Raw genomic sequence first — 15,545 nt, forward strand, 5'->3', positions numbered from 1 at the left:
ACAGTTTCTCGCCACCAAAAGGGGGTACTTGCAAAGAATAGGGAGGAATATCATCAGAAGTGGGAAAGGTAAGCCCCGATGGGGGTGATAACATCATAAATTTCACTTATGGTCAAATGAATAAGAAAACAAACTTTAGAAATTGTCGACTCAGTGACTTCATAAAATATTTAAGTGGTTCAGGTAGAGCCAGTTTTTAAATGACCATGAACACTTACCTTATTGTATCTGTACAGCATGTTTTTCTATTAGACAGATTTGTAACAGAGGCCTTGCTCTCAGTAAGTTTGAAATCATTTTCTGATTTATTTTGTAATCTCTGATCTTTGTGTATCCTGCTCAGTTTGCATGCTGCTTTTAGGAGTTTCTGTCTTTTGTATTTGAAGATAATTCATTGAATATACTCATCTGCTTCCCTTTGGTGCCTCACACATCACTTTGTGAAGTTTTTCAGTGTCCAGTTATTTTATTTTTTTATATAGCTGTTTGAATTCTCTGTATGTTTGACCCTGTAGACTGTTTAATGGACTGCTTGTCTTCCTGTTTGTAACCACTGCCTGTTTAGGACTAAAGATTTGGATTTTTGACTTTAATACAGCCTCTGCGTGTCGTCCCTTTGTGTCCTCGTCCTCTGTGAATGTGTCACAGATGTTTTCATTATAATAACACAGCTTTCCCACAGTGGCTTGCAGCAGCATTTATTCACAGCACATTTGAGAAAGGTTCAGATTAACTCGATGATTTTATATTCAGAATTATTCTGACAGTGGGCCACTGTGAATTGTGATCTTTCATGAGGTCAATTTTTAAGTTCAGTATTTCAAAGCAGGAGCTATGAACAGTCATCATGTTGGCATTAGAATTATTATTATTAATCATTATTAATAATGTTGTTACTCATGTATAAATTTATTAGTATACATGAATTTTATCAATAGTAAAAAATAATGAATAATTCATGTATAACTTTTATTGTGTTTTGTATATTAATTATATTTAAATAGAGATGTTGACCCTATCTCTACAGTAGCATACTAAAACAAGCATCAATGTAACATACATTATTGGTCCAAGCTGTCATAAATGGGGAGCCTGATCCTTTATTATGAAAATATGACGAGTATTTTTCTTGTCAGTTGGGAAGAAGTTGGTCTTTTTTTTCCTTCTTTGCTTCTTTTTGCTCAGTTTGTCTTTTCCTTTTCTTTTATAATTGAAACTCTGATCAAACCTACTCATGTTCACAGCATGTAAAAGCAACTGACAGTCCATGGCATTGTTGTTTGTAGATGTGCAGTGTAGTGGGAGCATAAATCAAAATAAAAGAAAACAGTAACATTTATGTAATAAAACATTTTAATGAAAATGAACAGGCCCTTTATAAACTTTAAAGGGATCTGAAAACAACACTTTTTAAAAGAGTATCTTGGGGTGTAGGTGGTCAAAATAGAAAACTGAGCTGAGACTTTAAGTTCAATCCATCCATTCGTTTTTACTTAGGAGGAAGAAATGTCAGGCTGGTGCAGGCAGGTTAGGTGCATGTGGTTATCTTTACCTAAATGAGTTCACTTTGTGGCTGCCAGGTTGGGCAGAAGTACATGTCCCCTGTTAGGTTTAGCAAGGTTCTCCAAGAGTTTCTCCATGGGTAGAGCTTCTAGCTCTTCCAGGTGTAAGAAAAACATTATGTTTAAGAAAAACATAAACAATACTTTAAAAGCGTAAGAATAAACGTTTTTAAAAAATCATGTTCTTTGATGATCACATTACATGTATCACATTTTCAAAGCATAACGTAGGGAGCAAAGTGTTCACAAAAACAGTTTTACAGGACTTACACACGATTACTTTTTCCACAGTGCCTGTATGCCTCTTGCAAAACTATGTACTTTTCACCATAAGACACAATAACTCACGATTATCTAAGACCAGCCATGAAATGTCCGTTGCTTCTTCACAATCCTTTGTACCGCTGCTGCCCTCAGATCCAAATGCAGTCTTCTGTACTGGGGGGTAAAATGGCCCTTTTGGTGGTTCATAAAAAATATCTCAAAAATCGATGTTGGTGAGGGGACCAGAAACACTGGGTTGCAGAGCAGTTGGTATGGACTTGTATATTTCTGGAGACAGGAGTCTTGTGGGAGCCCCGTCCTAGTCTGAACCTCTGGCTGAGATTGTAAAATTGGACCTGTAGCCGATTGGCTAACCGGGGTGCCGCGGGAGCCACCCATTTGATGTGTGATCGGCAGAGGGGTGAAGTAAGGCACGCCTCGGAGGCGGAGTTGGTCTCGGGTGCAAAGTTTGAAAGAGGTAAGCAGTAGTGATGGGATTTCTGGCTCTTTTTAGAGAACCGGCTCTTTCGGCTCGGCTCACTAAAAAGAGCGGGCTCTTTCGGCTCCCAACCGGCTCTTCAGGTTGTTTTGTTGCTTTAATTAATTAATTATCAATAAAAATATAAAATTATGCACAAAAGGAATTAGTAATGTAAAAAAAACGTGGTTTTCTTTATGTATGTTTATATATAAATATTTATGGGGGCCCCTAGAGATGAAACACGTACAAACTCCAAAACACATTTCTAGCGTTAACTGAACCTCCAAAACAGAGCTATATATAACAGAGCTTATATCACTTAAATTACACAATCGAATTCATATGTCTATTGTTTTTGTATTAATACACAAATATATATATATATATATATATATATATATATATATATATATATATATATATATATTAAATTAATTGAAAAAAAACCTTCATTTACCTGTTACTACCACACACCCAATCCGATTGCTGGTACTTCCTGGCTTGTGTAGCCACGAGGTAACAAAAGCTCAACACTGCCCCTAGCATCCTGGAGCACTTCTGTTGTGTTTTGGCGTGTGTACGTGCTTTGTCTGTAGGGGCCACTGTAAATATACTTTTATTTATTCACTCCACATAAAATGTAATAAATAAATTATAAAATACAGAAACCAACTATTTACATTTCATACATTTCAACTTTTAACTACTTAAATTTTCAGCTTTTTCCTTTTAAACAAATTTAAAGTGAAACAACACAAAACACTGCAAACCACAACACAATAAAATATAAATTAAAATATGGAAAAAAAAAGGGGAAAAGAACGCCCAGATTTTTAATTAAGGCATTTAGAAATATTAATATCACACTCAACTGACTGTGTTTTATCTTCCCATTGCACTGATGGGTGGACAGTTGTTAGGTGCCTGTGCATGTTGTTTGTGGAGCCGGCTCTATATCCTTTTCTTGCAGACTCTACACTCTGCCTTTGTTTTGCCAATAAGATTGAAATGGCTCCAGACTTTGCTTCTTTTCTTGGTGTCACTCATTTTCTTTACTGTACCTTTCCAATGTGACGGTGTTGTCTTTTGTTGCTCCCGGCTCTCTTTCTTTCCCTCTCCCTCCTGGTCTTGTTGTGTGCTACTGCTGTTGCGAGTGTAACTACCGCCCCGCCCCCTCAGCTCAGCGCTGACCAGAGGGGGCGGGGCACAAACGCAAGGCTCTGTTTACCATCTCTGCTCAGCGCAAACACAAGGGACTTGCAGCATGAAGCGAAAAAAAGTGAAAGAGAGGGCAGGAGAAAGGGAAAAAAAACCCACGGCTCCCAATAAGGAACCGGCTCGCATCGTTCACTTCAAAGATCGTCTCTAAGAGCCATTTCGTTTGCGACCGACCCATCACTAACCCTAACCCTCGGTGACCAACCTCCCAACTTGAGCTCTCCCTAACCCTACCCCCTAACCCCTAACCCTATCCAATCCTAAACCTCACCGTAGGATTGCCTTAATTTAAATAGATTTATTCTATTTCATCACTCTTCTCTCCCCTCTGTCTATCCATCTGTTGGAGGCGGAGGGGAGGATGAGTCTCTGGGTTATAAACAGCTGACTGAACCTCCTAAGACTCAAGGCATGCATTTTTAATTAACCCAAAATGTGATGTCCACATATGTAGACGCCAGCCATTGATCCCTGTATTTCAGCCAAGATAAGCGTTTACGTTTTTATTTACAGTGGTCCTTTGTTTATTGCAGGAGTTACAATCCAAATTTTCCCTGCGATAGTTGAAATCCGTGAAGTTACACAGCCTTGACCTGAATTTTAAAAATGTTTGGAAAAAGCACTATGCTGCTAAAAAAATGAAAAATAAATATTTACAAAATATCAGGATAAATATTTATTTTACGTGCTTGATGTGTGTGGCAGAGCGTGTTCTGCAGTGCCACTGCAGGGAAGGCGGACACACCTGAGCGACATCTGCAATCACGCCTCGCCAGCTTAAAGTCTGTGATCTCTCGGCTGTTGTGTTGGTCTGTGCCGGGATGTGACTTGAAAAGCTACAGCTGGCTGTGTGGGTACAGCAACCATGTGTGAAAAGTGGTCATTAAAGAAATGCTAAAAATCGTGTTCATGCAAACATCGTCAGGTCTGCCGTGGTACAATGGGACTTCTGCTCCTGAACCTCTGCGCACAGCGTCTGCAGATCGGGGCTGTACGAAGTCACTTCATCCTTACGCAAGACTGTAAGCTGTCGTCTGTGAGGCGCAAGCGGTGTTTGTTTTTACCATAGTTCATGGTGGAGAATAGCTGCTCTAGTGCATTTTGCTTCCTGTAGTCGTATGAATGGCAAACTACACTCATTGGCAGCAGCATAGGCACACTTAAAATTTCTTCTGAAATTTTCCCTCTCTAGTTGTATTTATACTGGTCTGGAATTGCACAGTAATAAGCATTTCACTGCATGTCTTGCTGTGTATGATTGTGTAAGTGACAAATAAAATTAGAATTTGATTTTATTTTACCTGCTCTCTTTGCTCTGGTACAACGTGGCAAACGTGAAGATAAAAAATCCTCCCAATCCCTCTCCTATGGGAGTTATGCCTGTGCAATGTTCTCTCTTACACACACCCACTTTCTCACTTTCTCTCTTTGCCTTTTTTTGTATCTCTCACACTGATAAGTACAGCCTGAGGCTGCATATGTCTCAGGTGTGCCATTACCTGCCCAGATGTGTTCTTTCTTTTGCGATGGAGGCAGAAGTAGGTATGTCCCATATTTACTCTCATTAAGTCTATCGACTATCTTTTAAGTCAAACTTGGACCTGCTGTTAGAAACGTCAGGCAGCTTTGTACCTCATATGATCAGCTGATTTGTTCAATTTAACTGGAATAATTTCCTAGTACTGTAAGCCCGCAAACAGTATTTTGTGAAGCGTTAATTGCTCTGCACTGAAATGTATTTGGGGTTGTAGATATAATTGGTAATTAATAGTTGGTGTGTTAAATTGTGAACCTATGAATTTGTTTTATCGTTTCACTATTCTAAAGTAGAAATTAAAGGTTGGTGGGTATTTTCAGTGTACATATAAATGTTACCACCAAGTTTTTGACAGTTTTTGTCTTTCGACAATTGTACTTTTTAAATATGTTCAAGAGAAAACTCAAGGTCCTGTCAGACCATTATAATCTTTTGTGGCTATAAGGATGTGTGACAGATCACATCAAGATATTTATCACTTTACGTTCATACCTATAAATGTAACAATATTCCCAGGAGCATGATAAATATTCAGTACTTCATTCCATTACACACACACACACACAGGAATGTTAGGCATTCTAAGGAGTCCAGAGAAAGCTTTGTTTTTGCACATCACTAACACGATTAAGTCAGTGTTTTACATGTAAATCATGGAGAAGTTTGAATGCTGAGAAACACTAGCTCCCATCTGGATTATGCCTTTTTCTGGGAAAATTGTTTTTGTTATTTATTTTTTACCTACCTTTTTAACCTTTACAGTGCTCCAACTGTTTCGAAAGGCAAGTTGGAAATCTGTTTATATTTACTATGTTTGTGATCATACTGATCCAACATACCTATCCACTTCTGTTTTCCATAGCACTTTCCCTGCAGGGGTCAATAAAGCTAACTTAGAAACAACACAAAATGATAATTTGTCTCTCCATAAAGAACTTGTGCAATAAAACTGGCTTAAACACATGGAAGGTGTTGAAATGTTCAGCAAAACTTCATTTTCCTTTCATTCCTGTGAAGGTTCATCAGTCCCCTCAGGGGATTGCATTTGATTGCTCTGTGAAAACATACTGCTCTGTCAGGCTCTTTTATTTAAATGGAAGGAGGCAGCATGCACATATTCAACCAATACCCCACTTTCTTTTATTTAGTTTGAAAAAAAAAGAACTAGCATTTAATCGAAGGTTAGCAGATATTTCATAACCATTTTCTAGTTATAGTACATGAGATTACTATCTTATTTACAAATCACTTTTTCTTTATCTTTATTTTGTCATATATGGTGACATTAATGATGACATATTTGTCATGTGCTTACTAGAATTGTTTGTCTCATAACACAATTAAAATACAATATCTGTTTCAACTTTGCCAGGGGCCTCCACAGTGTAAAGATAGACTCAGTTAGCAGAGCAGCCAACAGCAAATGAAATGTTAAGAGGCTGGATAAGATTCAATTCAGAAGTGATTATTGTTGTGAACTGCTCTATCAATAAAACAGAATTGAACTGTTTACTGATAAGAACATGAAAAATTATCGGTGTGATTTTTGTTTGTTTCCCTTAAATGTGTTTGGTTTTGTTAAATATACATTTTATTATTTATGCAGATAAAACTGACCTTAGATTAGCAATCACAAAATGAGTAATTTAGCAATAAATGTGATGAAGATGTTTACATGTTTTTGTGCTCAGAGTAAGAAGAATTTGCTAGAGATCTGTGGAATCTACCTGACCAGCCTCAGCACAACATGATCTTTCACTTTTTCATCGGTGAGTTCAGTTTCTTATCACTGCCATATGTTTTCTGAACTCTCACTCAGTGAAGGAAGAAACATTAAAAGTCAGTAGAGCTTGGAAACAAAGCACCTGGACTTCTTTAAGTTTCCTGAAGACAGTTCACCTCGCATCCAAGAAGCGTCTCCAGTTATAAAATGAAATGGTGGAGAGCCCTAGGTATTTAAACCCTAGTAGGAGTGATCCCAAAAGAGGGCCTGGGAAGGATCTCAAAACTGGATTATAGATGGCAAACAGTTGGTGTCATAAGCCCCGCCCGCTGTTCAAAGATGGTCGTTCACAGTGGGCACAGATGGCTTCTTGCACTCCTCTTTCAAACCATCTGTATTCTCTGTCCAAAATGTGGACATTGGTGTCCTCGAAAGAGTGACCTTTGTGCTTTAGATGCAGATGGACAGCCGAGTCTTGTCCCATCAAGGTGGCTCTTCTATGTTGTGCCATGTGTTTATGCAGTGGCTGTTTGGTTTCTGAGCATCCCTGTCACGGCCGGTGGGCCAACTCGAGCGAATAGACTCTAATGCAGACAGCACTCAGAGACACAGGGACTTAGGTAGAGTGACAAAGTAAGCAATTAATCGACTACTCAAATAATTCTATGACACGCTTTGAATGAGAGTAATGCTATTATCCACTAGTTCCTTGAACAGTACCATAAGCACAACTCAAATACTCCTATGGATGTACTAGAACAACACTATGAGAGTCACATGTTTACAAAAACACTAACTGAGAAACGAGAGGCTAGAAAATCACTACATGAACTGTGAGGGGGTCCATGAGGGAGCCTTGGGGCTGTCATGGACGAGGGCTGGGGACCCGACACTTCCAGTTCAGGACCCCTGGGGTGTGGGACAGAGGGAAAGGGTGTGGTGGTATTCTCACTCACTGAAATGAGGGAAACAGGTGTTAGAATGGGTTTCAGATGCCGATCCAAGGTGTAAGTTGCGAATTGCAAAGTCTTTTCACAGGCGAAGGTGAAGCATAGAGGGGTAGGTGGTCAGGGTGAGGTGCAAAGGTAATCCGATGAGTGATCTGTTAAAGTCAGAGTGCTGGGTGGGGAGCAAGGCACGTGAGCATAGTTGGAGAAACTGCGAGTTGAAGCGATTGAACCAAGGCAGGCTATGGCAGTGAGTCTCAGCAACATCTGGAGATTTTCTGTGAGCAGAAAGTCAAATTTAGGAATAACTATAACCGCGACTAATGAGGGCTAGCAGACAATCTGGGCTGCCGGCTTAGGTGCAGCCTTTCAGCAGTGATGTGGCAGCTCTGCCCAGAGGTGGAAATGCCAGGATTGTGAAAAAACCCCAGCACTCACAAAACCATGACAATTCCAATCACCTTCTTTTCAAACTCTTTAGACTACCATGACCTGGATAACAAAACATTAGAATTCAATGTTTAATCTAACAATGAATAAAACTTCCTGTAAAGAAAGTGACATTGCAGTTCTCATGTTGTGAGATGTGATGTCCAACACCTGCAGGTGCACCTCCTCTCTGAGGAAAAGTCCAAGTTGTTACGGCCAGGGCTGGGAGCAGTTGTCAGGTTGATCAGGTGTGCTGTTCAAGGTATTTTAGCTGAAGATTTGCAGACATGCAATCACTTGTTGAAGGTTTTCCTCTTGTTGTCACTTGTTTTTCTTCCCAATCTATTAAATTTAAACTTCTTAAACTTCAAATTTAAACTAGTTCTCATCATAACTCTTGTAAAAACAAAAATGTGAACACCTTTCTCCTTCTAGAAATCTATAATTTAGAAAAAAACACTTCACTGTGATGCTTTGGAAAAAAGGATTGATTTAACGATGTGCTGAAATATTTAAACTGCAGACAACTATTTTATTTTTATGTCTGTTAAAAGACCTACTTTCCCGAGTCTGGAAGAAATGTCCAATACCTCAAATGTCTTTGGTCAGTTTGTCTCTCTGCAGCTTTCCTTCCAGCAGTTCACCTTCAGGACTACAAGGACTTCCAGGACCCATGCCCCATCAGCTCCTGTAACCCCCAGCTGGGTGACCTGTTGGTGGGTCGTGCTGCTCAGCTCTCAGCGTCATCCACTTGTGGTCTGGATGGACCACAAAATTACTGCATCATCGGATATCTGGAGGTCAAATAGAAGATTCATACACACAAAGTGTGTGTGTGTGTGTGTGTGTGTGTGTGTGTGTGTGTGTGTGTGTGTGTGTGTGTGTGTGTGTGTGTGTGTGTGAAGTGAAGCAAGATATGTCAGCCTGTGTGTGAATAAACTACAGCTGAACTCATTTTCTCTTGATTGATGTTTCTGGCTCGTCTTCATACTGCAGCATGTTCAGATCTGTGTCTTTATTATCTGACGCTGTTCTCTTCACCCTGAGGATCATTTCCACCTCTCCCCGTCGTATATGCTTTTATCTTTATTTTCTTTTCCTTCTGATGTATCGTCAATCTTTGCATTATTTCTCCAGCATTCAAAGTTCTTCTGACTGGTGAATCACCCGAGCATGAAAAGGCTCAAAGGATGAACGAGTAAAAATAACAGACAACTTGGCAATGATCCAGTTTTAAATTGTATGTTCAGGCTCTTCAAGCACAGCTTAAAGCATGACTCTGTCTTCTGCATTGATCAATAACAAAATAAATTTGTTATATCATAGAAGATGCTATTTTTGCCTGGGCTAATGGCCTGTTCCATGATTTGTAGGCGTTGGTATAATGAAGAAATAAGCATTACCTCCTTTATGGTGATTGAAATACTTAATAAATTAAATTAACTACATTAAATATCATTACTACTAAAGTAATGATATTTCATGTAGTTTACTTGTAGTATTATAAACCCAGAGGTAATCATTGATCAGGCTGGTTTATGTTTATTCATAGGAGAGGCAGAAATGTTTCATATGTGACTCTCGGCTACCATATCATCGCTACAACAGCCCAAACAGCCACCGTATTGAGAATGTCATCACAAATTTTGACCTCGAGAGAAAGCTGAAGTGGTGGCAGTCGGAGACTGGTAAGTTTGAGTATTTCTGCAACAACAAACTGTCCAATCAGAGGGAGAAGGAAAACTATGTGAAATCAATATATTAGTTACAAAAAACATTTTGTTTAGGTGGCAGAATGTGTTTGGGTAAGAGAAAGCACTTAGCTTTGCAACTCTACTCCTTCTGCTCTGTGTGTGACAAAGAAACACGACTTACTGTTTGTGGAACATTACAGTTAAAATATGCTATCACAAACAATCTAACACTGTAAGTCTACTCTGTGTTTGCCTTCTGTGCAGGAGTTCATAATGTCAGCATCCAGTTAAATCTGGAGACTATGTTCCAGTTCAGTCACCTGGTCCTCAGGTTCAAGGTATACCTCTAAAGCGTACTGAATTTAATGTTTTTAGGGAATTAACTAAATGCTAGTCAAAAAGTCGTATGAACAGAAAAGAGCCTACACCTTTAACATTTGCCTAATCAAACATTAAGATAATGCTAATCTGCTCTGTGCAGAGTTTTCGGCCAGCAGCCATGTTGGTGGAACGATCAAGGGATTTTGGGCGAAGTTGGACAGTTGTCCGTTACTTTGCAGAAGACTGTTCTCTTCATTTCCCTTCAGTGTCGACTGCGCGCGCCAGGAGCATCGATGACGTTGTCTGTGACAGCAGATACTCTGGACCAGAACCATCCTCAGGTGGAGAGGTAACAATTTTAACTACAGCCAGTGTGAACATGAGCTTTTTTTCTCTCCTGGGCTTCAGTCATTCTGGACTTTGTCATAAGAATTCATTGAGACAAAATTGAAACTAACTCACAGGAATGCTAAAATGATGAAGTAATATAACAGCAAAGCATTAATTATGTTTTTTTATACTGGTTCTGTGTAAGTAAATATGTTTGTATTTCTTATATTTGTCCTCTAGGTGGTGCTGAAAGCTCTTGATCCTGTCTTTAAAACAGAAAACCCTCATGCACCGAACATCCACGGTGAGGTTTTCCTAAATAGCTGTCACTGTGTTTATATGTAATAATATAGACACTCAAAGCGCTTTACAATTCCACTATTCATTCACTCTCACATTCACACACTGGTGGAGGCAAACCACAGTTGCCCTGGGGCAAACTGTGGGGATGGGGGGGGGGGGGGGGGTTTCAGGCTTATTTCTTTTATAACGTTTTAACATGGGAGTCTAAGGCTACGTTCACACTGCAGGCGAAAGTGCATCAAATCTGACCTTTTTGACCCTATGCGACCCATATCCGATCATGGTCTGACAGTGTGAACAGATCCGATATTCTCAAATCCGATCTAGGTCACTTTCGTATGTGGTGCTGAATCTGAGACATATCTGATGTTTTAAAAAGCTGCTGTTTGATGGTCATGTCGCATTAAATCCGTCTTTTACATCACTGACACAAGACAGACGCCGATTATCAGCACCGGAGAAGTGCATGAGAAGACATCGTGAACGCTTCCTGTCCGTCCAGTGTAGATGTTAGTGAAACTGTTAGGAACAACGTTGGAGAAACGTGAACATTTTATTTGTACTGTATAATCTGCAGATTCTGACAGAAATCTGCAACTATCCTTTGAAGCAGCGCTCCTCTCTAAAACAGCAGTAAGTATAATTACTAGGCCATATGTAAATAAAAAAATAACTTTATAACTTAAAGCAAAATTGGAAAACGTAAGGTCTGAAACAAGTCTTTATATTAAGGTCCATGAGTCAAACAATACTGTTGCTCTGGGTCTGAACAGAGCGCGTTGTGTGTGACGTCTCCTTGCGCATGCGGCCGCTTTGAGCGTTCACACTAGAGCGCGTTTGCTGTCACATTTTATTTGTAGTGTGAACGAGCAGACAAAAAAATTGGATTTGATCAAAAAATCGGAATTGAGCATTAAGAGCGAACATAGCCTAAGGGGACCAATGCGCTGCGAACATTAGAGGAACTGCAGGTTGTAGTCTTTCACACATTTTTTTGCCTCAGGGGTTTACGCTCTTTAACAAGAGGTTGATGTCTAATGAGCCTCCAATAAATACGTGGGCCCAGCTAGTGAATGATAATTCACTAGCTGGGCCCACGTCGTTATTTGAGGTTTAACAGCTTTTTTAAAATAGATAATAGTGAATGGCTTAAACATGAACTGAACTGCAGTTTGGAGTTGAACTGGAGGCGGCTCCTAGGCCTGGCAGATCCCTCATGTACTAATGTGAAGTGAAGAAGTGAAGGACTTGAAAAAGGAGAGGGAGAGTGGTGCACGAAAACAAGACAAAAGAGCTTGTAGAAATGTATGTGTGTGTGTGTGTGGGGGGGGGGGGGGGGGGGTTATATATAGATAAGAGCTGGAAGGGGCGTGTTTAGAGGCGTAGTCCCCCTCCTGAAATTCAGGAAATGTATCTCCAATTGTGTTCTCTGCATATTCATCATTGGGAAAAACTTCCCGGCGACAGACTGAAGATAGACCCTAACAAGTGGCGCTCAGCAGCCCTGACACTTTTAATGTGTCTGTCAAATGGAACATTTTAATGGAAATAGGGGAAACGTGTAAAACTGAATATTGTTCTGATCATCATCCTCAGATCTGACCACCGTGACAAACATTCGGGTGAACTTCACACGTCTTTTCACACTTGGTGACACACTGCTGAGTCGAAAACGCAGGAACCCTCAGGACAAATATTACTATTCTGTTTACAACATGGTGGTTCAAGGAAGCTGTTTCTGTAACGGACACGCCAGCCAGTGTGTGCCCATGGCTGGAGTCCACGGGGACGTTTTCACCCAGCCTGGCATGGTATGGAGTAGAGCCGGTCTGAAATTATTCGTCCTTCAGTGATTAACTTGATTATTTAAAGTGATTAGTGCTTCCCATCTGTTAGGATTAGTACTAGTACTTGTTTTTGTACTTTGTTAATGTTTTATAACAATGACTTATTGCATTATTGTGAAGCACTTTGGTTTTAAATGTGCTATATAAATAAATTTGTATTGTATTGTGATTTAATCAATGTTAACATGCTGGGTTTTTTGTTTTTAACAAACAGCTTTGAAAGGTGAATCAAGAACTTTAAAGTCAGTAAAAAGAAATTAAAGATGAAGGCAAAAATTGAGAGAAAAGATCATATGTATTTGGGCGGCTGTGGCTGAGGAATTAGAAAAAGTCATCAGGCAATTTTGTATGTGTGACCTCGGATTTCTGCTATCCACAAATCAGTGGTCTTGATTGAATTGATAACCCTAACCCAGCAGGGGGAAACAGATGGAGTCCTAATATAACCTCTGCACATTTTTAATCAAATGTGTGTATGCGTCATTTTTCCCTCGACATCACACTGTATACACCTGAAACTGCAGTTGAGCTCAGCACGTAAAAATATTTTCTGATTTCAGGTTCACAGACAATGTGTTTGTAAGCACAATACAGCTGGAGAAAACTGTGAGAGATGTCAGGATTTTCACAATGACTCCCCCTGGAAGCCTGGAGGAGAGGGTGCAGCAGACATCTGCCGAGGTAACTCAAATTGACATAAATGTATCACTTTTTAATGTTTAATTAAAAAAAAGATTGTTGGAAACATTATCAAAAATATTTTTAGGTTTTTGGCTAATACACAAATGTCATTTTGATTCAGTTGTCAAACTGATGTTTGGAAATGTTTGCATATTTGCAAAGCCTGAACGTATTAAAAATTAAGAAATCAACAGTTTTCCCTTTCAAAGAACATTTGCTGAGGCAGCAAAAGGTCAACTTCCTTCTGTAGAAGCTACGTCTGTATTACGGATTCATTTTAGATATCAGACTACCTCAGATGATATCAAATTACAACTAGAGTAAGTAGTAAGTAGAATTGCTTACATTTGTGGATAGCAAATGATTATTAGGGATTTTCAATCATTCTTAAACACATTCCTTTGATGTGAAATGAAATTTTGCTGTCTGGTTAAAAGTCAAAAGTATATGTCCACTTTAATGACTGAATTATTTATTTTGTTCTGATCTATTTTAGATCCAGACAAAGGTTAAATTAAAATAGATGAAAGACACAAAACTAGAAGCTCAGGTAATGCATTTGATGGTTTTTTGTCCCATTTTAAAATTGAATATCAGCACTTTTCAGTAACAATGAATGGTTCTGTGTGTGGTCATAGAACAACCTTGCACAATTTAAGCATGATTTAGACTTTCTACCACCTATTTTTTTTTTATTAATGTTATAATAAAATAATATTAGTAAATTATAATACATTATTTCAGTCTGAATTTTTATTCAAATAATTTCAATTCTAATAAATGTGGTCACCTTGAATCAGAAAAGTAGAACATGAGCAGAGAAATTGTAGAGGGGGACTTTAAACAGGAAATAAGCAGGGGAGCGGTCAGAGCGGATTCAGCAGGTGGGGAACCTAAAATCAGCTGTAATGTCTCAGTGTGGGGAAAACAATCACAATCACTTCTGCTGAGAGCTTCAGTCCATTTTCTTACACAGCCGAATTCAACCAGATGTGAGCAGATGTTTCCTGACCTGTCCTGGCTGAGTCCATCCTCTACCCTGACAGTACCCTGTTTATGCTGTATTTATATTACACTATAGAGTTGGTATGAATTCAGTCAGTGAGTCTCTGCTGCACTTGATGGAAGCTAACTGTGACCATGAACCCAGAGCCACTGCATCAGTCACACTGTTCTTTACTTTGAACCCATCACAGTGCAGCAAACTCACCTGTTCATCCTGCACTAACCTGCAGCCTTTAAATAACACAGTCTGCCTCAGTTTGTTTAGCAGCAGCTTTATGAACAAACATCATGTGTCACATACAGATTCAGAGACATGAGGACTTCCATGTAGGGCTGCCACAAACGAGTATTTTGATAGTCGACTAATCAGATCATCACCCATTGGACGTAAAACTACAGCTTATTGCACCAGCAGCATCTGCTCTTATATAACTATCACTAGCTTACAGCTTTAAGTGTTTCAGGTATGTGCTAACTAAAAATAAAGACAAGATGATAGTTTATTAAATTTTAATGAAATTTGCAGATTGTTTCGGTGAAGTTTAATAAACTCCTTGCTATCTAAAATATAACAGGACACCGGAGTAAATTCTGGAGCATCTCACACTTCTGATAATCAGCTGTCTGCTTGACGTTTATTCAGCTGTGTAAAAACTATAACTTTAATCTCAGCCAAACCGATTTACTCAGGAACAAATAAAATACTAAAAAAGCCAAACAATAACATTTTTAAGTTATCTAAGTGACTTATATATCATGTTTAACCTGAGTAGCGAAAGACGGCGGTGGGTTTGAAAACGATTAGCCGGAAGTCCGGTGTTCTCACGGCTCTAGTGAGCCTAGCCCCCGGCTAGCTATCGAGCTAGTGGCTAACAGACGTCTCCGAAAATGTCGGAGCGCTTTTGAAAATTTGTGGTGTCTTGATAAACTGAGCAGATATTTGAGGTTTACACAGCTACATTCTCGCCTGAAAATATGTTAAACGTTTATTTTGTGACCCAGAAAGAATAATAAGAGTGATATTATGAAGCGCCTTGAGGCGACATTTGTTGTGATTTGGCGCTATATAAATAAAATTGAATTGAATTGAATATTAAAACTAACTAGCTGCCGCCATTGTTGGAAACTGAGCTGGGCCGCGCTATGAATTCTGGGACACAGCTTCTTCTTCGGGGTTTAACGGCAGCTGGCATCCTTGTACAT

At 39.3% G+C, this 15,545-nt stretch overlaps 1 protein-coding gene across 1 annotated transcript in view; it reads left to right on the top strand.

Annotated features, from left to right (window-relative positions):
• Positions 1–3,644: 3,644 nt before the first annotated feature.
• LOC146513327 (laminin subunit beta-4-like) overlaps positions 3,645–15,545 on the top strand; it is a 51,000-nt gene continuing 39,099 nt past the window's right edge. The window contains exons 1-9 of the mRNA XM_085167475.1: positions 3,645–5,067; positions 6,754–6,831; positions 8,771–8,961; positions 9,714–9,849; positions 10,120–10,193; positions 10,337–10,525; positions 10,747–10,810; positions 12,406–12,620; positions 13,217–13,337. Coding sequence (XP_085023601.1) covers positions 6,810–6,831; positions 8,771–8,961; positions 9,714–9,849; positions 10,120–10,193; positions 10,337–10,525; positions 10,747–10,810; positions 12,406–12,620; positions 13,217–13,337 — 1,012 coding nt within the window. The 5' untranslated portion in view covers positions 3,645–5,067; positions 6,754–6,809. The remainder of the gene's footprint in view (positions 5,068–6,753; positions 6,832–8,770; positions 8,962–9,713; positions 9,850–10,119; positions 10,194–10,336; positions 10,526–10,746; positions 10,811–12,405; positions 12,621–13,216; positions 13,338–15,545) is intronic.

The sequence above is a fragment of the Neolamprologus multifasciatus genome, chromosome 7, assembly GCF_963576455.1.
Source record: "Neolamprologus multifasciatus chromosome 7, fNeoMul1.2, whole genome shotgun sequence".
Taxonomy (NCBI): domain Eukaryota; kingdom Metazoa; phylum Chordata; class Actinopteri; order Cichliformes; family Cichlidae; genus Neolamprologus; species Neolamprologus multifasciatus.